The sequence below is a fragment of the Oncorhynchus kisutch genome, linkage group LG1 (assembly GCF_002021735.2).
Source record: "Oncorhynchus kisutch isolate 150728-3 linkage group LG1, Okis_V2, whole genome shotgun sequence".
NCBI classification, from domain to species: domain Eukaryota; kingdom Metazoa; phylum Chordata; class Actinopteri; order Salmoniformes; family Salmonidae; genus Oncorhynchus; species Oncorhynchus kisutch.
In genome coordinates, this window is record NC_034174.2 from 22,973,766 (window position 1) to 22,999,395 (window position 25,630).

The following is a 25,630-nucleotide window of genomic DNA, read 5'->3' on the forward strand; positions in this document are numbered from 1 at the left end:
CCTGGTCTCATAGACATAACATAGTAAACATAAATCTGGGAGCCTCAAATTAGAATGATATCTTATGTTTAGTACGATTACATAAGACATAAGGTTAGTTAATGCAAAACAAAAGTAGGGTGATTGGTCGGGGTGTATGGGCGTATAACCAGGTTGCTTTTTTGAATCTCATTACGGACAACTTGCATTTTAGCTAATTAGTAACTTTGCAACTACTTGCTAATTTTTAGCTACAGTACTTTGCAACTACTTAGCATGTTAGCTAACCCTAACCTTAACTGCTTAACCTAACTCCTAACTTTAACCCCTAACCCTAACTGAGCTAATGTTAGCCATAACAAATTGGAATTTGTAACATATCATACATTTTGCTAATTCGTAACATATTGTACAAATTGCACTTTGTAACATATACAAATTGTAATTCGCAACGTATCATATGAAATGGATGATGGACATCCACAAATTAATAAATATCATACGAAACGTAACATATCATACTAATTGAAGTGTCCTGGATTTACATGTACTATGTTAAGTCTACCCCTGAGTCCAGCTTGGCATGCACACACACACACGCATTCATGAACACTCATAAACACTTACAAATGCAAATGGGAATCCATGTGCCATCAAATATCTGTCATACTTGACTGTCCTCCATGCTGTAAAGACTGTACTCACTACCCACAATAGCTCAAATGCTGTTGATGGTATTCTACTTAAAGTGATGGTAATCTGTAGAGACTTGACTTTGGGCTACAAGGCAATATAAACAAGGAAAATCCCCATCATGCATTCTGGCAATACCCACACACTCACAGGTCTCTGTCTCCTGTTGTATTCAAAATCATTTAAAAAATGTTGCATCCTATGCTAAAATCTATTCCTTTGCTGTGTACAAATCCTGTATACTTTAGCTCCTCTTGACCTGGAAACAAACAGAGATGGCTCTCTGTCCTCTAGCCCGTGTGTCTGCCATTCCACAGTGACAGGCCTGGGGTAGAGGGGCCTGCGCTGGGGGGGAGATGAAAGCTGCCTGGTCAGGGCCCATGTCCTGTGCAGGTGGCAGGTGTGATTGTGGCGGGTGCAGACGAGCGAGGGCGAGGAAGAGGAGCACAATGAGAGCGCCTGTGCCCCTCTCACAGCTGCAGGGGGTGGAGATGAGCACGGCTGACAGATAGACAGACAGACAGACAAACGGACAGAGAAGGGTAAGGAAGGGAACAGAAAGAGGGATGGAGAGATATCTGGACATGTGTTCATCTGACTTCAAACAGAGGATTGTGTCAGGGGTGTGGAGAGACACATTCTTGTCTGGGGCGGGTAGGGTGGGTTGTATGGTGAGGAAATGGAGGAAAAGGTGCAAGAGAGACAGAAAGAGGGGGACAATCATTGAGAAGGTTGTCATTGCTTCCATCTACTGCATAGAGTAATCCGAGTTTGTATACATGGTATATGTGTGTTATGTCAGTTTGTCTCTTCTCTATGGATTTGTATTGATGAAACTGTAATCCTCTTGCCCTCCTCCCCTTGTATGTAACTGTCCACAGCTCCCACTAAGACCCCCTGATCTCTGTCACATGGCTCTCCATCAAAGGCACGCTGGTCATGCCTCTCAGGGAGAGATTCACCTAAAACATCCACTGGGTGATCCATCTCTAGGGGAAGTGAAGAGGTGGCAGCTCTGATGGTTATTTTATACATGTGTATGTTATCCATGACAGATCCATGGGCTTTATAAACCCAGTGAGACATGGTTAACAACAACTTCATCCATACACAGAGAAAGACATATGCACATGTACCTATGTGCAAATGCAATCACACGTGTGCACACACACACACATACACACACACACACACACGTTTCCTCCTCTCTATCACTCCTGATTAGAGTGACAGGGGCACTTCCCATTGGCTGTGAGATTGGCCCTCTCCTTTCCAGGGCAGCCAATTTCCCCCTACTCCAGAGCTGATAGGAAACTCTGATTGTCTACTGAGTTTAGGAGAGACAAAGACATTTTTCCTCTCACACTTCACATACCACTCTATTTCATATCTACTGTGAGACTCATTCTTTCTGTGTTTTCTCAACCTCTATTTGTCAAACCTCTGACATTAACTCGTGTTGTCCCATGGTACATGGGCTTTTATTGTGAGCCCACGTGGGTTTGTAACCTGGCTGACAGATCTGACAGGCAGGAAGTACCACCGTGGTAACACCTGGTTCCTGCTCCCCAGTTTATTTACACCTCAAGCAACCTGATGGCCTGGCAGCTTGACCCACTCTCCTCCCTCCCACAACCCCATTGATCAAATGTATCATACCCTGTTGCTGTGTGAACTCACATGAGGAGTTTGAAGGTGAACATTTGAGGGAAATAGGATGGTTTCATAACCAATAGGCCTACAAGTCCTAATGTGGATGGGGAGTGAAGCATGGCGAAAGACAGAGGGATAGGTAGACAGAGAACACTTAGAGAGAAATGTGTTGAGAGAGGGAGAGCAGCTAACAGGAAACAACTCTCTCTCTCTCCCCACCCAGCGCTAGCCCTCCCAGCACACTCTTCCTGTCAGGACTCCACTCTCTTCCTGTCCAGCCATCGGGAATCCCAGCTGGAACATTCCAGCTGTGCAATGGCCTTTTGTAGTCTCCCTCTCTCTCTCTCACTCACTCACTCACTCACTCACTCTCAATCTCTTTCTCTCTCGCTCTGTCTCCATCCCCTGCATCTATTCTCAATGACTCAATGAATTTTTATCCTCCATGAATTTCTCTCTATGTTCGTTGTTTCTCTCCCTCTTTCAACACACACAGACTCTCTCTCTCTCTCTCTCTCTCTCTCTCTCTCTCTCTCTCTCTCACACACACACACAAACACACACTTTTTTTAAACTTTCATCCATTTTCCTCCACTTTCCTCATTTGAATATTGATCTACTTTTGAATGATCATCTCATCACTAGGGGTCGCTACATAACAGTACATTGGGCCCAATTGCTACTCAAACTGGAGCCCTAGCGGGTTGGTAATGAGACAAATAGCCTGAGTAACCTCTCCAAGCCTCAGCTTGTGTTGCTGCTATGTTGTTCTGTCTACATTCACCATAAGTCACAGAAGGTACTTCTTTATGATGCTGATATTTTGTGAGCAGGGACATTTTGAAGGTTAATGACTTTAAATGAAATGGCATGCAAATGCATGTATATACATGTGTGTGCACTCACAGCCAGGGTGAAAATACCAGGTGTCATGATTTTGTGTTTGACCTTTTCGGGAAGAGAGCTAATCCCAGGATATAATAGACTGGTGCTGATATGGAAAACTGCTGCTCTGTTATCTTGGTTGTCTAGGAGACCATCAGAGCACAGGGCTGGTGGAGATACCTTGTTATTAAAAGGGGAGTTTGTGTATATTGGAAAACTCGATTTTTTTTTTTGTCATAAGTGTCACTCCTAAATACTACATTATGTTCCATGTTCGATTATAAATGGAAAACGGTTCTCTCTCAAATACAAAACATTTTGCTCTCTGTGCGGTCAAATTAGTAATGTAGACTCTGAGATGTATGACTACAGCAAACTTCAAAGGGCAGTCATCAGAGAACTCGATGTCCATGGTGAAGTTTTTGCGCCTACACCTCGATCACACCTACAGTGTCATTGCGTTTTGGTACACCAGAAGTACATTCATTTCCAAAAGAATAATGAGTTTGCCTTGCAGCATTGCGTTGCAGAGGCTGTTGCAGTGTGTTCTGTGTGGTGCATATGTTGGATTTATCAAACATATGCATCAAATTGTATGCTTAGACGGCTTGACAGAAATGGTAGCAGACGGTGAATGTTACACTTTTGTTGCACACATATCCAGATGATGCTGATTACCATTTTGCGCAACGACAGTGTAGGTGTGATCGACGCATAATCGTGTATGCCAAATATTCTCTCATAAAACATCAAAAAATAACATGGGAGAATAAAGGAATATTAGGCCTAGCATACCACACCGGGTCTATAGTACGCCTACTTCATACACATAAAACATGGGAAAAGAATTGTGTTTGAATTGGAATATTTTAATAAATGCATTTGTTAGAGAATAAACAGTATGCCTATAGAAAACGGCAGAAACTGTTTGTCTGCTTGCTCGAATAAACTTTTGCCATACCTTCGGGAATGTTGAGGTATATTGGCCTGTTGTATTTGTTATATAGGCCTATATATTGCATTTGTAAGCTTTTAGTGAACTAACACTCGCACTTGACTCGTTTCCCTTCGTAGCTCTGGCTTTGCTGATAGCTACTTTATTGAGGAAAAATTAACTTACTATGACTTTGATATGTCGTTGTCCCACCTAGCTATCTTAAAACGAATGCACTAACTGTAAGTCCCACCTAGCCATCTTAAAACGTATGCACTAACTGTAAGTCCCACCTAGCCATCTTAAAACGAATGTACTAACTGTAAGTCCCACCTAGCTATCTTAAAACGTATGCACTAACTGTAAGTCCCACCTAGCTATCTTAAAACGTATGCACTAACTGTAAGTCCCACCTAGCTATCTTAAAACGTATGCACTAACTGTAAGTCCCACCTAGCTATCTTAAAACGTATGCACTACTGTAAGTCCCACCTAGCTATCTTAAAACGTATGCACTAACTGTAAGTCCCACCTAGCTATCTTAAAACTAATGCACTAACTGTAAGTCCCACCTAGCTATCTTAAAAATAATGCACTAACTGTAAGTCCCACCTAGCTATCTTAAAACTAATGCACTAACTGTAAGTCCCACCTAGCTATCTTAAAACGAATGCACTAACTGTAAGTCCCACCTAGCTATCTTAAAACGAATGCACTAACTGTAAGTCCCACCTAGCCATCTTAAAACCAATGCACTAACTGTAAGTCCCACCTAGCTATCTTAAAACTAATGCACTAACTGTAAGTCCCACCTAGCCATCTTAAAACCAATGCACTAACTGTAAGTCCCACCTAGCTATCTTAAAACTAATGCACTAACTGTAAGTCACTCTGGATAAGAGCGTCTTCTAAATGACTAAAATGTAAAAATGTATATTGAAGTGAATATTATTGCCATTGCTAATACTATGATTAATCAATATATGCATTATTATTATTGTAGTTATTATTTAGCCTAAGCTACAATTATTACAGTATTATGTTATTATTTATTGCATTGTTATGTATGTTCATTCATAGTGTCATTATCAATTGTTATTAGTTATTATGTTCCATTGTGTTTCAAATGTCAGCGTTTATAGTTTAAGTTATAGTAGACTATTCAGTATAGAAATGCATTTCTGAAAACCAATAGGCTACAAGGCTACATCCGACGCAAAGAAATAACGAGTTTTGTTTTTTTACCACTACCAATGTAGAGACAACAACTGAGGAGACAGGATTAATCATGCAGATAACCATCATATCACTTCACTGTGATATATGTTTAATATAGGGTGATATGTAAAATGTGTGAACCAAAGGCCTACCTAATATTGGCTCTAAACACGGTAGCGGGTAAAACGTGTAAATATTTCGCATTCCCTGTGTCTGTATGTCTCTATCAACCTGCGGGATCTTCCCCCCTCAAATGATGCATTCGATGCATTGAATGTATTTGTTGTGTGCGTCTGAAAAGGCGGCGATAATCTGGGAGTGAGAGATAAGGAACACCAATTTATTCAGCGGCACTTTGGACCCTGCTTTCAGCCTCGGTCGGTGCTGACACCCCGAGCAGTTTGCTGATAACGATTAGGCCATTTATTATCTTCACAGAGAACAAAGATTGCCTAGCACCGATGAAATATTAGCCTACCCCTGGTAATAATCAGAAGAAGAAGGGCCCTGGCATCTAATGCAGCATGCATACATAAATAATAACGTTCCAGCCAAGCACCATGCAGACACTTACAAAAACCCTGCTGCAGAACATGTTGAAAATGATAAGAAACATACAAAAATAAATGCTGCAATTTCATGTGATTATGTGATTATGATAACCCTATGATAAAGATTATTAGGCTATTCAATTATTGTAAGGCCAATTATTATTATTAGGCTATAATTCAGCCTATTTGTATTATTATTAAGTCCTTGACCTTGAACTATAAAGTTTGTATTATTGTCATTAGGCTCACCTCAAGAAAATTTGCTTCAAAATGTTAGAAGCTATAGGTGTCCAACTGTAGCCTATAGGCTAGATTTGGGTGGACAGTATGACATGTCGTATTTTCTATTAAAAAAAACATGAGTTGAGCAGCTTCATCAATTTATGGGTTATATATTTTAGTCTTTTTTATTATTATTTTTTCAATAGTTGCAAATAGGAAAGGAAGCTCGGTGCTGATAAGCTTTTATCGCGCGCTCAAATCAGGAGGCAGCTCTTTCCGCTGGACGGATCACAAGGCTTGCGCTGCTCGTACTTTTATTGATCTTTAACTAATTAGCATTCTAATTGGGTTAATGCTATGAGCATGTGAGCATGAAATTTCTAATTTAGCTTAACCACTTTGTTGTCAAGTGATGATATTCTACGGTTTTGTAGCCTAAATAAACGAAAAGATCAATACACATAAAGAGCTATTTGTGATGAGTGTTTGATTATAACTATTAACATTAACTGGTATGATCATAACCATTGTTGTTGATTTTGGTGCAACTTTTTGTGAAATAAAGAACTGTCGCTTTTGGGGTGGGATACTGTGAAAATAATGGATCGTTACCGTTCTCATTTCTCTCATATGTCTGCTCCAAGTTCTCAAATGTTGAGGGCATTTTTATTTGTGTGCTATAACTTCTACTTTGGATAATGGGATAACAACATCATGACCGGGGTCGAGTCTGCATTTCAAGGAAGGTAAAGGCTAGTTACTGGATGCAAGTAGGCCTAAGCCAATAATGCACTCTCCAATTTCAACAATATATGCTGTCTTCAATTGTGCGCCGTCATTGAATTTGATGTTATATTACAAAAATGTTATTTGAACAAAAATGTAGACCTAAATGCACAATACAGGCTATTTAAAATGTCTTTCTCTGGGCGTATATGCACGGATTGTTGTAAGGCGTCAACATGACAAAGTTACACAATTTAAACCATGTAGCCTATGGAGCTTTTTCTGCCTCCAGTTGGGAGAGTTGACATCGCGCCATCTCAAGATAACTGTCTTTATTTTTCGGCTTCTCTTCTTTTTTTGGTAAAATTATATAACCTACCATAAACCAGACGATTCTTGTCAGTTTATTTTATTTTGAAAATTAAACTTATGTCAAGTCAGTGTGTATATTCTGTCTGTTTTTTTTTTCATTCAAGGCCCTATGCATGAGCCAAAACAGATCGGGGTTTGATGAATTTTGCATAAATTATTTTAAGTTTTGAAATGAATGCAATTAATTATGTCAGAGTTTACTTTTTTTGTTTCTATTGATGCAAGCTTGGTTTTCTCCTCTTTTTGTGTGTGTCTACTCTAGGGGACACGAGCCCGGGATGCAGCAGTCCTTGCACCCTTGCACCTGCCTGGCTTCAGAGGCAGTGCACGAGCCCAGGTCGCGTGCAGGAGATATTGAGGCTTTGCATGTTTTAAAAGTTGGTGTTAATGTGTGGGACAGAGTAAAACGAAGATGGGAGGAGGGCGGGTCGGTCATGGGGTATACCGTATTTTAATCCAAATTGGCGAAGGAATTCATTACACCGGATTGCTCTAGGCCAAATACTATTGTGCATGTAGATTTATGTAGCTAATATAATCACAATTTGTTTTTTCATAGATTAGATTATTTTGAAGATATATTGCCTCGCCATAGCGCTAAACTAGGCCTACTTTATATGACTTTTATTACAGTTCAAAATAACCTGATTGGTTATTGGATTGGTTGAGTGACATTGACCTTCCACTCTCACATAACATTCCATAAGGAACTGTTCTGCTTACTGATTATGAAGTGAAACTGTAGGCCGGATAAACCTTATGACTAAAATGTTTTTAAGAATGAACACTAGATACCCTCCTCCACAATCCATATCAAAATGGCCAAAGCCAGGATCCGGAATACAAGATAGAGACTGGTTGACGCACCGACCGACATCGTTACGTTGCTCCAGCCTCTATACGTCTATGAAGTTCTTTCTCGTTTTCAGTGGAGAGAAAGGGGGAGTGCAGAGATTGAAAAAGTGAAAGGGTTGAAAGGGAGAGAGAGAGGTCGCTAAACTGCTTGCCAGCTGACATAACTCTTGGGAAAGAACGACATAACTTCTACAGCAGCATCACCAACAAACGCGGATTGATTTTTAGGCAAATCTACCACCTTCATCACTGTGCGCATAACAGGGAAACGTGCTAGAACTACGCGGTGTCAGGCAAGCGAAACGGAGACCCGGTTATACAAGACTGAGTCTCTCATTATTCCTCTCCCAGACAGAGCAGGACCGTCAGTTTGTGTCCATCTAGCCTGTGCATCGCGAAGAACAGGGATCAGCCACTACATATGCAACCATCAAGTGGTAAGAGCTATTCAATATTTACATAGGGTATTGTGGTAAATGGAATTATTTAGGATATATGATCCTTGCAATGTTGTTACTGGTTGGGGTGCATATTGCAATAATAGTTGTCCATCAACTGAAATACAATATGTGAGAGAGTAGGCTATCCAAGCTTTATGCCAGTCAAAAATAATGAACGCGCCTATGTATCATTTAAAATATACTACATTATAGGCCGCAGAGAGCCATGGCACGGCACTCGGAATGGACACGGAGTAGTTAGAATGTCAGAAGAACAACATGAAATACAAGCCATCACAATAATGACAACAATAGACTACAATTGGAATGTATTTTATTCAAACAGTTTATCATGTGTTTATCATATAGTTTACCATTCAGAATAATTCGTTACGCAGTTACAGCAGTAGCCTATCTAATCCAATTGTGCTATTATATGATGCGATTATGTGCTGTTTGCATTTCTCTGTCAAATCTATAATTACGACTATCAAACAAGTTTTCCTGGTTTTCTAAACAACATTTTTTTATAAGACTAAATAGACCTCAAATAAAATAGTTGAAAAAATGCATTGAGACTGTATAGGCTACTATACCTACAGCTAGCTCCTTTGAGCATTAGTTATTAGGCCTACTGTTTTTTGTAAATATTATGCTATATAGACTAGGAACATAACATAATGTGATACTTCGAACATTAAGTCATCTGGTAGAGCTAACATAGTTCTCCCGAGTCCCCCCAAAATACCTGCCGCGTCATATGAGCAGAAGAAGAGCATCGATTATAATTTGTCCAGATTGAATTCTTAATAGTTTAACAGTGTTATGTATTACATGGTTATTGCGAGTATCCGCTTTGGAATGACCTGACTTAGTGTGATCTGATTTTCTGTACTAGATGTTCATTAAGTATTTAATAGTTCATAATTTAAAATGTGAAAATTGCTGTGGCCTCGGGTTGTTCTTATGGAATTATGCAGATCCAGATAGGCTAACCAATCAAGGGTGTGAGATCAACATTGGCGTTATATTGACATATGACGATGTATCCACTAATCACCTGTGCTTTCAACCGCATTAACTCCAGTAAACCCCTTTCATCATAAGAAAGGGCAAAAACGTCATGATCTCAGCGCTCGAAAAGAAACAGGGGCGGAACTGTTGTCTCGAGCAGGCATATTTATTGCCCGGGTGAGACTGAGATCATCTAATAAAAATGACGCTTTCACTCGAAACTCAATATGTGGCCCCTTACGGTTACTTATCACATAGCAGTCCCCCACATGCCAAAGAGTTAAGCATCCCTTTTATGTGTCTGTGTGTGTGTGTCTTGTGGTCAACTTCATATAAATCAAAAGTATCACTTACACCTAATCTAAATAAACGACTCTCAAATTATGTCAAGGCTACCAGTGAGATACAGGAAGCCAACATGTACAGAAGTCCATCCATTAATGGGCCATTATAGCTAGATTTGCCTACTCCGAAAATAGTAGTTTGACTTCTCCAATATTCAGCTGCACCTCAGTGTAATTTATTCAAATAAAACATATACCAACTTCAAAGTAAATGGATGCAGTTTAATGTGAGGGTGAAAAGGCATAGCTTTCACATCTCCTTCTGTGTTCCCATGCACTTCCACTAGGATGGGCTGGGTGTTGGGTGCTTGTGTCTCTATAGCCCTTAGTGCCCTGGCTCGATCTAATTACCCATGAGTAAAGGACAATAATGCTTCAGCTGGTTTGTGTCATTCTCCTCTCCCCAGCTCTGCTTATCTTCACAAACCCCTCTGTGGCTCTCACTACCATCCTACTCCCCCAAAGCCCGCTGGAAAATGATAGATGACCAGGAGTAAAGGGAACAAACAGGTTGAGAAAGGCAAGCTCATTTCATAACAGCACCTCTCTGTAACTCATACACTTACTCTTGTTCAGTAATAACAACCATACCTTAGCAATGGTGGTAGGGTATATCTTCAGCATGTTTCGAAGCTGTCCGCTGCACATATTCAATTCTACAGCAGAAAATTGACATGGTTTTGCTACTATTGTATTGTCTTTCATAACCATGCCTGTGTTTGCTATGTAAATATAGGCAATTAACATTTATTAGGAATAAAGTCTTTCCCTCAGCTATAGGTAGCCTTGCTTACCTCAAAGGGTTCTACCACTCGAGTAGTATCCCCTGTGAGACAATTCTGCTATGTCCTTGAGAGAGGACCCCCTGCCCCCAACCCATCATCCCATCCTTTGTTCCAGCACAGATACAAATGGGATTAATGAAGGTATAAATGACAGAGGAGTAAATCCTGTTGAGTAATCCATTTGGCAAACAAGCAAAACAACAATGGAGAAGCTTGCTTGCTGGGCCTGACCCACCCAGTCCCAGCCAGACAGCACAACGTTGAGAGGAGCACAGCACTGAGGACAGACAACAACACAGACAGACAGCAGGGGTGAATTACAAACAGTATGCATTAGGGTGAAGGTGTTGTAAAATGATTTTTCCTGCTATGATCACTATATAGAGTTTGGTCAAGATGTAAATCAAGAATAATTCATATTTGAAATTTGAGTTGGTACATGACTATTAAATTGATGCATCATAGTTTGAAGAGATCTATTGTGTTGATGCTTATTTAATTTTTTAAAAGCAGTTGGCATGAAGTTCTGCACTTTTTTCAATGGAATATCTGTAGGGAATATTTATATTGTACTTTAGACCTAGCTAAGTGCCATAGAAAACTTTTTTTTTTATCTATGTAATTAGACCAGCTCAATGAATCGACAGACAGTTGCACATTATATATAAAAAACAATTTATTAATACAAATCTCCTCACTGCTAGACCTGTCATTTTCTGTAGTTATATATGTCTCATTTCAGGAGAATGTCTGTGTTTGGCTGATTACATAATTAGGGAGACCCCTGGGTGTGTTAAGACCCCCACATACGTTAATTTGTTGATTTTAGGATTTGACGCACAGAGAGCTGAGCTCATCATGTCATGGCCCTTGGCCAGTGCCAATGACTGAATGTCAAGCTACACACACACACACCATACAGACATGCTCATATCAAAGCCCAAACTGCGCAAATGGCTTTGCTCTAACATTGCGTTAAGCATTCATGCATCCCTTTTTTCACAGGTTGAGTAGAGTGCATGTAATTACTTCACATAAGCTTGGCCAAAACATCACTGTATTTCTATCAGAATAAGTGAAACTTGGTCCTCGTTGATCTCGAGGCTTTTTTGGAACGATTATAAAGTTCATGCGCTGATATTTTTTCCCCTTTTCTGTGATGCTGTGACGTCAAGTCGCGGCGTCAGAGAGGCGGTCAGTCTGGGCCCCGAGCTCCCTCCAATTATTGCATGTCAATCACGCACGCACGCACTCTTTATTACAAAAGCCACAATAAAACAATTCATTTTTAATATTCAATATCGTTAAAGCATGGCACGAAATGCCACATTTTTACCATAGTGGCTAAGCCAGTATATCTCGACTGACAAATTCATCCTGGATGCATTTCCTTTGGAACAGGTAGGTCCTACATGGCATGTCCATGTAGTGTGTAGCTACAGTTTTTAGTCACATTATAATAAAAGGCCACTATACTTGTAAGCCTACATATTATGAGTCTCAGAAACTCAGTTGGTAGCATATAATTGAGTAGGCGTTTGCTTACCTAAGGCATGAGGATTTCTAATCTATACTAAAGTAAATCACATATATACCTAGATATTAGTCTTTGGGTAGGCTAGCAAATGGGGCAATTATAGGACAAAGCCTACCTGGTTATATTTATTTTTTATGTAACCTTTATTTAACTAGGCAAGTAAGTTAAGAACAAATTCTTATTTACAATGATGGCCTGGCAAAAGGCTTTCTGCAGGGATGGGAGCCTGGGAGTAAAAAATCTAAAAGAATATAAATACAGGAAAAAACACACATCACAACAAGAGAGAGAACACGACACTACATAAAGAGAGACATAAAGACAACAACATAGCAAGGCAGCAACACATGACAACACAGCATGGTAGCAACACAACATAACAACAACATGTTAGCAACACAACATGGTACAAACATTATTGGGCACAGTCAACAGCACAAAGGGCAAGAAGGTAGACACGACAATACATCAAACAAAGCAGCCACAACTGTCAGTAAGTGTCCATGATTGAGTCTTTGAATGAAGAGATTGAGATAAAACTGTCCAGTTTGAGTGTTTGTTGCAGCTCGTTCCAGTCGTTAGCTGCAGCGAACTGAAAAGTAACAGGCGGCACTCTTGTCTTTCTGCCTGAGTTGGGCAAGCCAACTTGTTTTAGCCCACGAGGAGATTGTAAACAAGAATGAACAAAGTGCCGCTAATGGTCACCAGTTGGTTTTACGCAAGTGAGGCCTGACGCCCTGTCTGCACCACCAAGTGAGAAAAAGGCGCTATTACCATGCCAATAGTGTTTGATCGCCCTATTTCTGAGACAAAACCAGTGTTTTCACAAGAAGAATGTCGTGACTACTAATTAAAGACAATTAGGCGTTCACAACATCGGCCCCACTTTCGAGGTTATAAAACGCCTCCAACCATATTAATCCTAGAGGTGCTGAAAGTTGTATTTATTTGCATTGCAGTCTCATGTGAAAACTCACACTTGTAATGGTTGTTGTTCTACGTAACATTTACATGATTGGCATATATAATATTTGTAAACTTTGTCCAACCTGCCGATGCAGTTCCCCAGGGCATATGCGTAAAACAAGGCATTATGCGTAAAACCAACCACTTTATTCATGAAATACAGAATAAAAACCAACAGTGCTTAACTAAAATACCCATAATAATGTTATGATGTCTGATAGCATTTATATTAGCCCACTAAACCTGTAGATTAGAAAATCTAATCATGGTTGGTTTAATTTAATTATAGCCAATTCAAAATAGCATTGGTATTCACTTCAAATTCAAGTTTATAGTATTATGATGCGTTCTCTAAACGTGGTATAGGCAAGGCTAAGCAATGTAATTGACTGCTCTAGAACTTGGTAGGTTTACATTTTATAGTTACAATTTGCCTCCATCTTGGCTGTCCACTTCTTGAGTGTTGTTAGAAGAAGACCTTATCAGAGCACAATTGCTCATTTTGTGATTTTCACGAGAGAGAAAAAGACCCCCAAGAAATTACAACGCTGATTGATATGTCTTTTAGTTTTTTGGTCCCGAGCGTTACTGTTTCGACAGCAGAATGGAAATTGAAAGAGCTGGGATACATGAGCCAATTGTAGCTATACTGATCTGTGGTTGGCTTACAGGAGGTCACTGCTAACGGGTGACTCCGCCCCGGCTCTCTTGATATTGAATTTACTGGCGCCAGTCGCATCAGTACAGGCACATTTCATTAATGAGCGTGCGCCCGGGTACCTCACGGATCAGGCCTTTCAGAGATTAAAATGTGTTTGAACAGCTGATCGTAGTTATAGATCAAACTTTCACTAGGTATATTCCGAATACGTTTTTTTAACGGAATAAGATTGGATGCAAAAAACAGAAACTTGCAGCAATGTTTTTTTTTTACTATTTAAAAAAAATGATACATATGAATGAGTAGGCTACATTTGTGACGGGAGCTGTTTGTAAAAGGGCTTCAGTGGTAGACTAGCCTATCTATACAATCAATGTTCCTCGGAGGACTGAACATATATGGATAACAACAATCTCTTATCTTTTGTATACATCCCCGAAGGAGTTCTACAAAATGGGCTGGCACCACCTTGTGTATTAAATTAGAGCATTTTGTTTTGTTTCATTGCAGGTGTCAGTAAGAGCCAAGACGGATCAAGGTTTCTATATCTGAAGCAAATAAACTAGAAGGAGAGTGTGCAGAAAACCCATATCACAACTGCATCACTACGTCCATCCTTTTCTCCACACTTCGGGACTGTTTAAAAGTGCTTGATCCAGGAGAAGGACCACAGAAAGATCATTTGTATTTTGAGTAAAGTAGGCTACGGCGTTTTGGTTATATCTTGGATAAGGAGATCGAAGACTTAGTTATGGAAGTCGCAGCTGATCAATCTCGTTGGATGGCGCATCACCACGCGGTGTTGAATGGGCAGCACCTGGACTCGCATCACCACAGCCTGACCCACAACTACATGGAGCCCATGGCGCCGCTTTTGCCCCCGGACGAGGTGGACGTGTTTTTGAACCACTTGGACTCTCAGGGGAACCCCTACTATGCCAATTCCCGGGCTAGGGTTACATACAGCCAGACACATGGTAAGACGCGCTCAGCCTTGTGACTAAACTGTATTTGTGTTCTAGTCAAGTCTGCTTTAAAGCTGTAGGTAATTGCGAGAGTGTGCGAGTTACAATACGATTACATGTTTCCTTCAACCCAGCCTGTTGCTTTCAAACTCATTGATGGTAGGCCTATATTATTGCCATAAATGGTTATGTGTGATGCGCAAAGCCCTTTGACACAGAAAACGACGCCGGACCAGTTAAAAGTCGCCATAACAGTCCCTTATGGGACTTTTATTTATTTTCTTAATCCTAGGACATTTTGTTATTGTTTTCCCTTTCACGCGTAAGCCTATATGTGAATTAAATCACTCTAACACATCTATGTCCATAAACGTGTAGCCTAGGCTTATATGTATCTGACATACGGCATGGAATCATAAAATGAGAATTTCAAGCAATAAATAGCAAGAGGAAAGGGAAGTATGTCATTTAACCCCTCTCTGTTGGGCCAGGGGTTTCTAGAAAAGTGGAGAGAGGCACTTCCGGATATAATATAAAAGCGCAAAATTGCTAATAACATTCTTTAGCCCAAGTTCTGGAACTTGAGCGAAGACCAGGCAATGGCCATAGACAAATAGCAGTTCAATCAAGGCCTCTACAAAGGTCCGATTTTCTCCTCGTGGATTTCTTTCTTCTCAGTTAGGCCTATATGCTTTCGGCAATAAGCATGCACATTTAAATGAGTAAATATGTCGTATAGGCTATGGCACGGGGCTGTTGTAGCCTAACTCTTGTTTTAGCTTTGGCTGGTGATTGTAAAATGACGTGGGGTTTAAGTTAGTGCCCTGTAGGCTATTTGATTAACTTTTACACTGTGAAAATGATAACTCGATGTCGAGTTTAAATAGTTTGGAGTTTGCATCAACAGGTGAAGAGACAGCACTTTTACGCATTCTGAGAGAATTGGACCAATCGCTTTCGATTAGTAAAAATTCATAATAGCTTATTTCTATTTCCAGCTCGCCTTGGGAGTCAGGTTTGCCGGCCACACCTCATCCACAGCCCTGGCATTCCGTGGCTGGACAGCGGGAAGGCGGCCATCTCTGCTGCCCACCACCATAACGCATGGGCAGTCAGCCATTTCAGCAAGCCCGGACTGCATCCTGCTAGCTCTGGCTACCCTTGCAGTAGTAACTCCAATTCTGCTCCCGTGTCTTCCCTCACCCCTGCGTCCCACTCCAGCCCGCACCATCTCTACAGTTTCCCTCCTACGCCTCCCAAAGACGTGTCCCCGGACCCCGGCCCTACTTCTCCAAACTCCAACTCTGCGAGAATGGACGAAAAGGAGTCCATAAAGTACCAAGTGTCACTCGCAGACGGGATGAAAATGGAGGGTTGCAGTCCTTTGCGCAACAGCCTGGCTTCGATGAGTGCCCAAACACCCGCAACGCACCTCCCTATCCCGACCTACCCATACTCTCTACCAACACCACACGAGTACGGCGGCAGCCTCTTCCACCCCGGTAGCCTGCTGGGCGGATCTTCTTCCAGCTTTACGCCGAAGTGTAAAAGCAAAGCCCGGTCATGCTCAGGTGAGTTTCATAACTCTATTCCAAAAGTTACCCTGTGCCTAGAGTTTGGTATAATAATTTAAGTTTTAAGATACCAATATCTGGGCCTGCATGTTTAACGATATAAACTCGGCCTATAGTTTGTCGAAACGCTTTGGAAGTGCATCGATTTCTGTCAGGGCACATACAATAATTAACATACTTTAAATAGATTTTACTTGTAGGGCTATACATGTTTATTTTATCTTGAAATAGTTTGGGTGGTCCATCCAGTATGTGTTTCGCTGTCAAACGGTTGGTTGCTGTAATAGTTTGTTCAGGTTCTTTTACCTGCAGCGTTTCTTTCTCCTCAAACCTGTTTCAGCGACTCTTATCTATGTTCCATCGCATACGTCACCACTTGTAGACACCATCCACTTAAAAGGGTCACTTAATGGGAATCTAACATGAAACGACTAATCAGGGTCACCGATTACAAACGCAAATATTCAGGACCAGCTTGAACATGACTACACGTTTTGGAGTCGAGGCAAAGAGATGATAGCCTAAAGTCAACAGTCACCAAAATAGAAATAGGGAATTCAACGTGAAAATGTATTTTCTCGTTGATTATTTGGCTTATAGTAGGATATAGTATTTTTAAGAGGGTGCTGAATATAATAATATTTCAGTAGAAAATTTAATAAGGCTTAGCTATTGTGCATGTTCTATCAAAAGTACTACGTGGCGTAAGCCTATAATCATTATTTTGCTACTATTTTGAACCATATTCAAAGTGTACGTTTTTATGTTTATCTGGTTTAGATGCTGAACATATATCCCACCAATGTCCTTGTTTGGCAGAAGTGTTCACTTCCAGTTGTTTTCTTTTAGAGTAGTTCTTTATTACACTTAAAATGCAGGAGTCACGACGCTCTGGCTCCTACCAAATCCTGTAGCCCATACTTCTGAGTGAACAAATCACAACCTCCACCCCTGCCGATTGCTTGCCCCAATACTAACAGAGCACCGTCAGGATGCGCCGTCACAGGCGACAGAGCCCTGCTGTTTGTATTTTTAAGCATGGCCTTGGCCCAGTGCGCTGTGATGGTGAGAAGGAATGAAACCCAGGGTTAAGGTAGCCTACTCTAGTTGAGAGGATGATTATAACACTAGTGGTAATGACCACATGAATCACAGCAAAGTCATAATACGATATTTATAATTGATAATAACGATATTATGATACTGTAATAATAGCCGCTACTCGTATAAAAGTTTAGGATCTTCCAAAGAGCACATCACCTTCAGAGAAATTAATACAAATACTAGATAATGAATTAGATAGTGAATCAAGCCATCACATGAGCTCATAGGGAGACATTTATTATTGCATTTGCTCAGACTAATTATGTTGTGGCCCTGGTGTTCAAAAATATGTTGAGTGTGGAATTTCTCTAACAGTTCATTAGTGTATAGAGATATTAGCAACAACTGTCTTCATTTAGATGATCACCAGAGCTCAAAGTGCTATTGTCTGACGGATGCTTAGTAATTCAATACATTGTGAATGGTAGATTGGTTATGCAAATATTTTAATTCAAACACTACACAAATGTTTTAAGGGGATTATTTAATGCAAGAAAAGCCTACTGTTATGAGAGTTATGTGAGTTCTAAAATCAGTAACTATAAGGCCTGCATTAGCTACTCTTATCTGTCAGTCCCATCTGATGTAGCAGTGATTGATTGTTGTATGAAATGGCCACAATGACATTTCAGCAGTCAGCACACACCTTAAGACAGTGTTGTTTCCTGTTTAAATAACCTCAAAACAGCCCTCTCCGCTCACCTACCTACCTCTTCGCTCGAAGGGCAATGGCCTCACACTCCCTATACTCTTGGCCAGTGCGATCTCAGTGTTCTCTCCCTGTGGAACCTCCCCAAATTACACAACAATTCAACAGCTTTAGCATTTGTGGAGCTGGAAGGTGATGTTGTATTGATACTGGTGCCTCTGCTGGACTGGGAGAGAGAGTCAAACACTCAGAATACACTTCAAAGTGAACACTGCCATTGTCCAGAGCAGATCCCTCTCTCAGGTTTCGGTGGGACTGTGGGTGTCGCTGACATTCTAATAAGACATGATGCGCCAGCAACCTCCCAATTTACTGAGCCTGTGCATTAAACAAAGTGAAACTGAGAGGAGAGAGTGAACGCCCATTTGTTCTCTGCAGCTGAAGATGTAGAAGTGGGTGAAAAAGCTTGAGCACTTAATACTACAGAGGAGGAAAATACAATCAGGGTCACCACTAAATGTGTTGCTGTCAGGTACTCAAACCTAACAATGAACACATTTTGTAAACAAATGTAAAGGGCACGAGTAAAGGGAAAAAGAGAAGCCAGGTTGATATAAAGTGATATTGAGCTATATTATGGGATTCTATTTGGTTGAGACCACAGTGTGGTCAGGCCCACATTTAATACTACCACCAGCAGCACACACTTCTGTTTCCTATCATGTGTGCCTGCTAAGCTGATGAATTATGTAGCTCTAATTTGATGGTGTCTCACATTCATCTGTTTGGACACCTTTGGACACGTCCTGGCTGTCTCTGGGCTTCCGAACTTGGATCACTTTACATACAGGTGTGTCTGTATCCATGGAGATTCGCCCTGAACCAAGCTGTACAAATGACAGTCATATGGATTGTCCTTGGCTGGTACACCTGCACACTGAGACACTGTCCTCGAGGGGGGGGGGGGGGGGGCGCACTAAGACTTCATATTACACTACTAATGAAAAGTGGCTCCAATAGGCTCATTAGTACCTGTCTGTCCTCCTTGGTCCTGACGACTATTGTCTTTAATGTGAATCTGTTACAGTTTAGCTTTTGATGGAGTGTGAACTTTTTAATTATATAAATTTCCCTTTGTCTTCCCTCCACTTGAATTCTGCTCAGAGGGGCGCGAGTGCGTCAACTGCGGTGCCACCTCCACCCCCCTGTGGCGGCGGGATGGGACGGGTCACTACCTGTGCAACGCTTGCGGCCTGTACCACAAGATGAATGGCCAGAACAGACCTCTCATCAAGCCCAAACGCAGACTGGTGAGTCCCCGTCTCTCTCCTGTCTACCCCTCCACATCTGAGAAAGGGGGCCCAAATAGAGCATGAAGCAGATACCGCCAGGACAATTCCAGGAAAGTTATATTTTCCCTATGATCTTCCTGGAATTGTTTGTCCCTCTCACCCCCTGCTGATCCCCTACACCGCCTGTTACAATACTGCTACTATTGCCATTGTTACTGCTATTATTATTGCTGGTACTTTTGATACTGTCACTGATACCAATGCCCATGCTGCTTTAGTTATCACCACACTGGAGTGAGTGAAAAACACTTTGTCCAGTGTTCTGCACAGGCATTTAGGAGCAAGGACTATTCCAAGCCCTGTTATTTTTAATGCACATACACTTTTATAGATATTTGTTTGTCTCGGACCAAAGTATTATTGTACGTTTAATGTTCAATATTATTAATCACGATGAGTTGTTTAGTTATCATTACAAGTTGTTTAAAACAAATATATATATATTGGTTCCTGCTTATTTTGAAATTGTTGTATTTCTTTCATTTTGTATTCAGAACTCTGATTAGGAATCATAACTTTGATTCTATAGGATAGCCTTACTCCCTGGTGTAGTGGGGCCAAGAGGAGTGGGTATGCTCTAATTTAGCAAAAAAAAATGTAAAAAGGCCTGCCCTGTGTGAAATCTTTTATGAGTAACATTGATATGTACTCTGAATGACCTAAAATGATAATTCCCATGTTGGTCTTTCATAGTCAAGTAGGCTAACAGTAGGCCACATGAGATTGATCAATGCAAATAATCATTAGCATCACTATATTTGACCTGTTCCTTAGTTGTTTGAAACCGGGACGTTTTGCGTCCTATTAAGAGGCATGTCTTACCTTGCTTCAAAGTAGCCAAGCCAAAATTCAACCATAGAAATGTTGATCGAAATATTTAATGAACACATCCTCATGCACTCTAACATTCTATCGGTTTTCAAATGAACTTTCTTTCATTTTCTAGCAGCCAAAGGCATTATCCTAGTCATTTTAGCAACCAATGATAGTTGTTCCATCTTTAGATCTCCCCCTTTCTCCATTTTTTATGTGCTTTGCAAATTTCATATTCAACATTTGCATGTAGCCTCCACTACATCACTAATTTGGCATTTTCAGTCTTACCATCTCAAAGTTTAAAAAGATATTCAAGTTTCCCAAAAGTAAATTGTGAGAAGTAATTAAGGCTAATTTCAATGCCAGTCCAAGGCGCGATCCAACTCCTAATTTTTGGATAGCTCCAAAAAATGTGGGCTAAGCATTAAAGCAGTAGATTTAGGGCTCTACTCAATCCATATGGAAGTTCAGCATTACAAGTTACAGCTTGATTGACATTTAAAGGCAGTGTTCCCTCCCTCAGCAGAGACCGCATTTATGGCAAATCTGCATTTAAACACAATCTGTAAAGCTTCAGCAATACAAACTGAATAGAGCCCTTAGATTGATCTAATCTTTAAATTAGTTAGTTCAATTTGACAAGAAAATTGTTTTACTTTATTTTGCTTCTATAATGACTTTTTCTAGCTTCTGTTTTCCTCAGCTTAACAGGTTCATGAATCATGATCAGTAGGTGTTTTACTCGCCACACCTCGTTTATGTAGGCCTATAGGCTTAATCTGAATAGTTTAGTTCTGATTAGACATTCAATTTATTTCACATAATTAAATCATATGCTACTATAGGCCTACATCATATACATGTTTCAATCAATAGCTTATACCTTAATATCTAATTCAATCTGTACTTAGACAGTTATACTTACACTTATACTCCTCCAGTCATGCAGTGCCAAAGACACATTAGTTGGATAACCTAATTGTAGCCCAATTCACTCGTGTTTTTAATGTTGGTTGCCTTGAAATCAATAATTCAAAATGTTCAACAAATTGAAATGGTTGTTTGCTTTACCATTGCTATCTTCCATTGAGCTAAATGTAATGGGATGGTGAGCATGGTGAATAGGGTGGGATTATATTTGAATATGTTTTGAATAACTGTCTTTCTGAAATACATTGCTTCTTACTGTATTAGCAACATTGTCAGCATTAGTGGGACAAGTATAACTCATTTTAGCGCAGCTTGGTGTAAATAAAGCTTCTGCATTTTTCTCCTTGGCTGCGCGCCTCTGCCTAGTTCTTCCGATGAGAAGTCCATTACATTTTCCATGGGTCGGTCTGTGGTCGAGCTTTGCATTTTCAGCTCAAGTGTTTTCAGAATTCAGTTCAAAGGGCATCCAGTTGTTTCCTATCCGGATATCTGCCCAGCCCGATAAGGAAGCCAGGTTCCCCGGTGTTTCCGCCTTCAACAAACCCTGCTGCATTTTTCAGGCCAGACTTTGACATATACTGTAAAGCGATTATCACAGCACTGTGTGTATGTGTGTGTGGAGAGAGAAAACGTGAAGGGGGGGGGGGGGGGGGGGGGGGGTCGGAAAATAAATGGATTGTTTGTCATGCTGGGTAAGCAGGGGCGCAAGCTTTATGCGTCGGAATGCGAAATGTTTTTTGTTGTCGTTTTTTACATTCCGTGCGTCGCCACCGATGTTTTTATTGGGGATGTTTTGAATGAACAACTATGATATGATACAATCTTAAATTAATGAAAAGAAAAACACACATGCAGCATCATGGCTGTATAGTTATTGTATTCTGAGTTGAAATGTTTCTTATTATATGGAGAATTGATCTGTAATGGACACAAAGCGCATCGGCAGACAGGGCCCTGGTATTGTAGACGTCTTAGTTCGGGTCGTTTGATTCTCTGGATCAAGGGAGAATCATGCAAAAAGACGGCATACATTATTAATGTGCCCTATCTATTTTTTTAATTAAATGAAATATGACAGCAGTAATTGGTAAAAGATAGAAACAACGCATTTAACTAGAAACAGCTTTTGCAGCATTGCACAAATTGAAAAATTGAATTAAGCTTGTATAGATCACAGAATATATTCAATTAAATCAATACAGATGTGACTCCCTTTAAGCAATTTCATGAGTCTAACTGGCGCTGTCTTTGATGTTATTTGTGGATGTAGCCCTGAGAGGAGGTTGGTTGGAGAATAGCCTACACAGCAACACAAAGTCATAATACTCATCACCCTAAAAGATACATGGGAAGATATTTACCGAAGAGAATGTTTTTATTCTGTTGTTCAATGCGTGATACTAGTTGATATGGGTAGATCTGGTGGAACATTACAGTAGGCTTTTAAAACCAGTGGTTTTAAGTTCTAAAATGTCTTATAAATTCCGAATGAACATTTGAAATGTAGCCGCCTTTGGCTCTGCCTAAATCGTCACGGTAGTTCATTTCAATAATCGTATTCATGTCATGTTCACTTCCCTCGTTGACCTCTGTTGCCTAATACAATGATCAAATCAGCTAACATTTGAATGGCTTTATTCATAATGTATTAACAGTATGCGTTTTTCTCCTCCCCAGTCCGCTGCGAGACGAGCTGGCACCTGCTGCGCTAACTGTCAGACCACCACCACCACCCTTTGGAGGCGCAACGGCAATGGCGACCCGGTGTGCAATGCCTGCGGGCTCTACTACAAACTGCACAACGTAAGTAGCCTGACCGCTTACATAGAAACTGGGGGGTGAGCTGGTCAAGTAGGCGGACAGCTTGTATGGATTGAGGAGCCGGGGAGAAAGAGGCTGGGGATGCAAAGTCTGCTTTTCCTGTCAAGCAGAACCTGCCAGTCCTTTTTTCTTTTTATTAATCCATCTTTGTTTCAATGGGGGGTGTATCTCCCAGGAGAGGCTGGAGGGTGGGACTGTCATTCAGGGTAAAGGCGTCAGTTATATTGATGCCAACTTGTCTGAGAGTAGCCCTTTCAGGTTCAGCGTGGCTTCCAGTCCTCATGTATTCATGTTCAGTGAGAGGATTCTATTTAATTTTAAAGACAAAAGTGGAAAAATGCTCATGCCTTTTAATGTGGCTTGGTTATCCAATGTCTGTTAAATCTGTTCCACAATATTTATGGCACATCAGTATTTTTTCTCGTGTTTATTAAAAAGGCAATATGTTTTCCATCATAGTTGTTTAGATTTTTCTAAATGATCCACAATTATGAACGAAGCTTGACAAAGTTGAATATAAAAGGATTGAGAGTGCAAGAACATGTCCCAATGACTAAATCATTTAGTTCTGGACAGTTTTTTAAAACAAGAAACAGGTATTTGACATGATATTGAAACCCACAAAATATCAATATGAAGCCTACTCCAATAGCCTACTCCAATAGCCTACTCCAATAGCCTACTCCAGGCTTGTCTGGCCTCTCCTTAGCTAATATCCCTCCTCCCTGGCTCTCCACAGGTCAATAGGCCAATGACCATGAAGAAGGAGGGCATCCAGACACGCAACCGCAAAATGTCCAGCAAGTCCAAGAGGGGCAAGCGTTCTGGAGATGGCTACGATGAGCTGTCTAAATGCATGCATGACAGGTCTTCTCCCTTTGGGGGTGGCCCCGGCCTGGCTGGACACATGACCCACATGGGCCACCTTCCCCCCTTCAGCCACTCCGGACACATGCTGCCAACTCCCATGCCCATCCATCACCCCTCCTTCAGCCATCCCCACCACTCAGGTCGGTCGCCGGCCTGGGCTGAGCACTGAAGCCTCCTGAAGCCCCTGCATCAGGCCTTGCCACCACCACCACCCCTCCAACTCCATCACCACCACTACTGTGGGACAACATAAAGAGGACTGCGTCTGTTTTTAGAAGGGTAATAGTAATGGGGATCAACTGTCAGTAGGACATTGTTTTGCCTGGCCTCATTGAGAGATTGATGAAGAGGAGATGTGACTGAAGGTAGAGAGAAAGTGAGAGGGTGAAGAGGAATGTGGGTATGCTAAGTTGCCCCCTTCATGTGTGTGGAAGACGAAGACGCATTGGTGCGAATGGGGACATTCATGGTTCTTTTGCCTTTTTTCTACTAAGTCACTTTGGTACCCCCCCTCCCACCCTATCAGAGAAGAGATAGGGGAACCACTGCTTTCCCCTCTTAACCCCCCCACTGACTGGCTGCTGTGGACAGACTGTTGATACCGTAGGAATGAAAAACTTTCTGACCCAGCCGCCCCACACTTTGACACACACACAAACACCACTGACCCCTCATCCCTCACATGCTGGAATACACACCACCCACCTGGTCCCCTATTTTTAACAGATTTTATTGAAAAAATAAGCAAGCAAACAGAGCAACTATTGTTGTTATAATTGCTGTTATAATTATTGTTATGATAATTTATTTTCACTCTTTTTGCTTCAGAAAACATGACTTATCTTAGACAAGACATTGTTCCTGAGCTGTACGTGTTTATAATTTTTTCCATCTCACAACATTAAGGAAATAAAGTTTGAATAATAAATGATGAGTCCTTGAAACTGATTATTGAAATGTATACATTTCTCTGTTTCTCAGTGTTTCTTTCAGCCTCTCTCTTTCCCCATCTCTCTTTCATATACACGTTTAAAATAGCCTTAAAGGAACATTTCACCAAAAACTATCTTTGGTATTTGTTTCATTAATCCATTGTTGACATAGTCCCAAAATATTTTGCATGTCAGAAATCAAGTTTTCAAGATAAATATCAAAATACCAAAACGCAACTGCCATATTTCTGTATTTATAAAATTATATACAGTATCTTGAAAACTTGATTGCTGACATGCAAAATATTTTGGAACTATCAACAATGGACTAACAAAACAAATACCAAAATATATTTGTGAAAAGGTCTTGATTCCAGCTCTATTTCTAAGTGATATCAGATGTAATGAAGCCAGCTCTATGTTCCCCAAAGCGTGGTAATGGTTTTGTTGGGCTCCTCGCCTGAGTGATGTGCTGCTGTTTATAGAAGGCCTCTTTGTGGAGCTCAGGCCCCAGGGTGCACCACTGTGACCCAGACAGCAGGCTCCAAACCCAGGGTGAGCACAGGGTGCCCACGTCACACACGCACACAGTCACACACTAGTCTTTCCTGACGCGCACACATGTTCTTGAACACAAATACACATTTTCATTTGATTCCTTATTTCCATTCCTTGTGTCCATCTCCCCTGCATCTCCCAGAATGCACCTCTCTGGGTCATGGTGCGTTGATTAGAGTGAGAGGAAGGACAGCAGGTCTTTAGTGGGAGAGAAAAGAGGAAGG

The 25,630-nt window shown here is 40.9% G+C and overlaps 1 protein-coding gene across 6 annotated transcripts; it reads left to right on the forward strand.

Annotated features, from left to right (window-relative positions):
- The first annotated feature begins 8,119 nt into the window (after positions 1-8,119).
- LOC109897164 (GATA-binding factor 2) lies at positions 8,120-24,850 on the forward strand. 6 transcript variants are annotated; one of them, XM_031803825.1, is made up of 6 exons: positions 8,120-8,525; positions 14,346-14,812; positions 15,799-16,371; positions 19,292-19,437; positions 22,903-23,028; positions 23,786-24,850. In XM_031803825.1, the coding sequence occupies exons 2-6, from the start codon at positions 14,587-14,589 to the stop codon at positions 24,083-24,085; spliced, it is 1,371 nt and encodes a 456-aa protein (XP_031659685.1). In that variant the 5' UTR covers positions 8,120-8,525; positions 14,346-14,586; the 3' UTR covers positions 24,086-24,850. The 6 variants fall into 6 exon arrangements, with proteins under 6 accessions (XP_031659685.1, XP_020347332.1, XP_031659715.1 ...); XM_020491743.2 differs by having other exon boundaries at positions 8,155-8,525; positions 19,280-19,437; XM_031803855.1 differs by lacking the exon at positions 8,120-8,525 and adding an exon at positions 13,920-14,029.
- Positions 24,851-25,630: the final 780 nt, after the last annotated feature.

Bases quoted from the DNA above. Each gene is read 5' to 3' on its own strand.
- LOC109897164 (XM_020491743.2), top strand. From the start codon at position 14,587: ATGGAAGTCGCAGCTGATCAATCTCGTTGGATGGCGCATCACCACGCG. The intron at 19,438-22,902 runs GTGAGTCCCCGT...TCTCCTCCCCAG, and splicing joins TCAAGCCCAAACGCAGACTG to TCCGCTGCGAGACGAGCTGG. The intron at 23,029-23,785 runs GTAAGTAGCCTG...GGCTCTCCACAG, and splicing joins TCTACTACAAACTGCACAAC to GTCAATAGGCCAATGACCAT.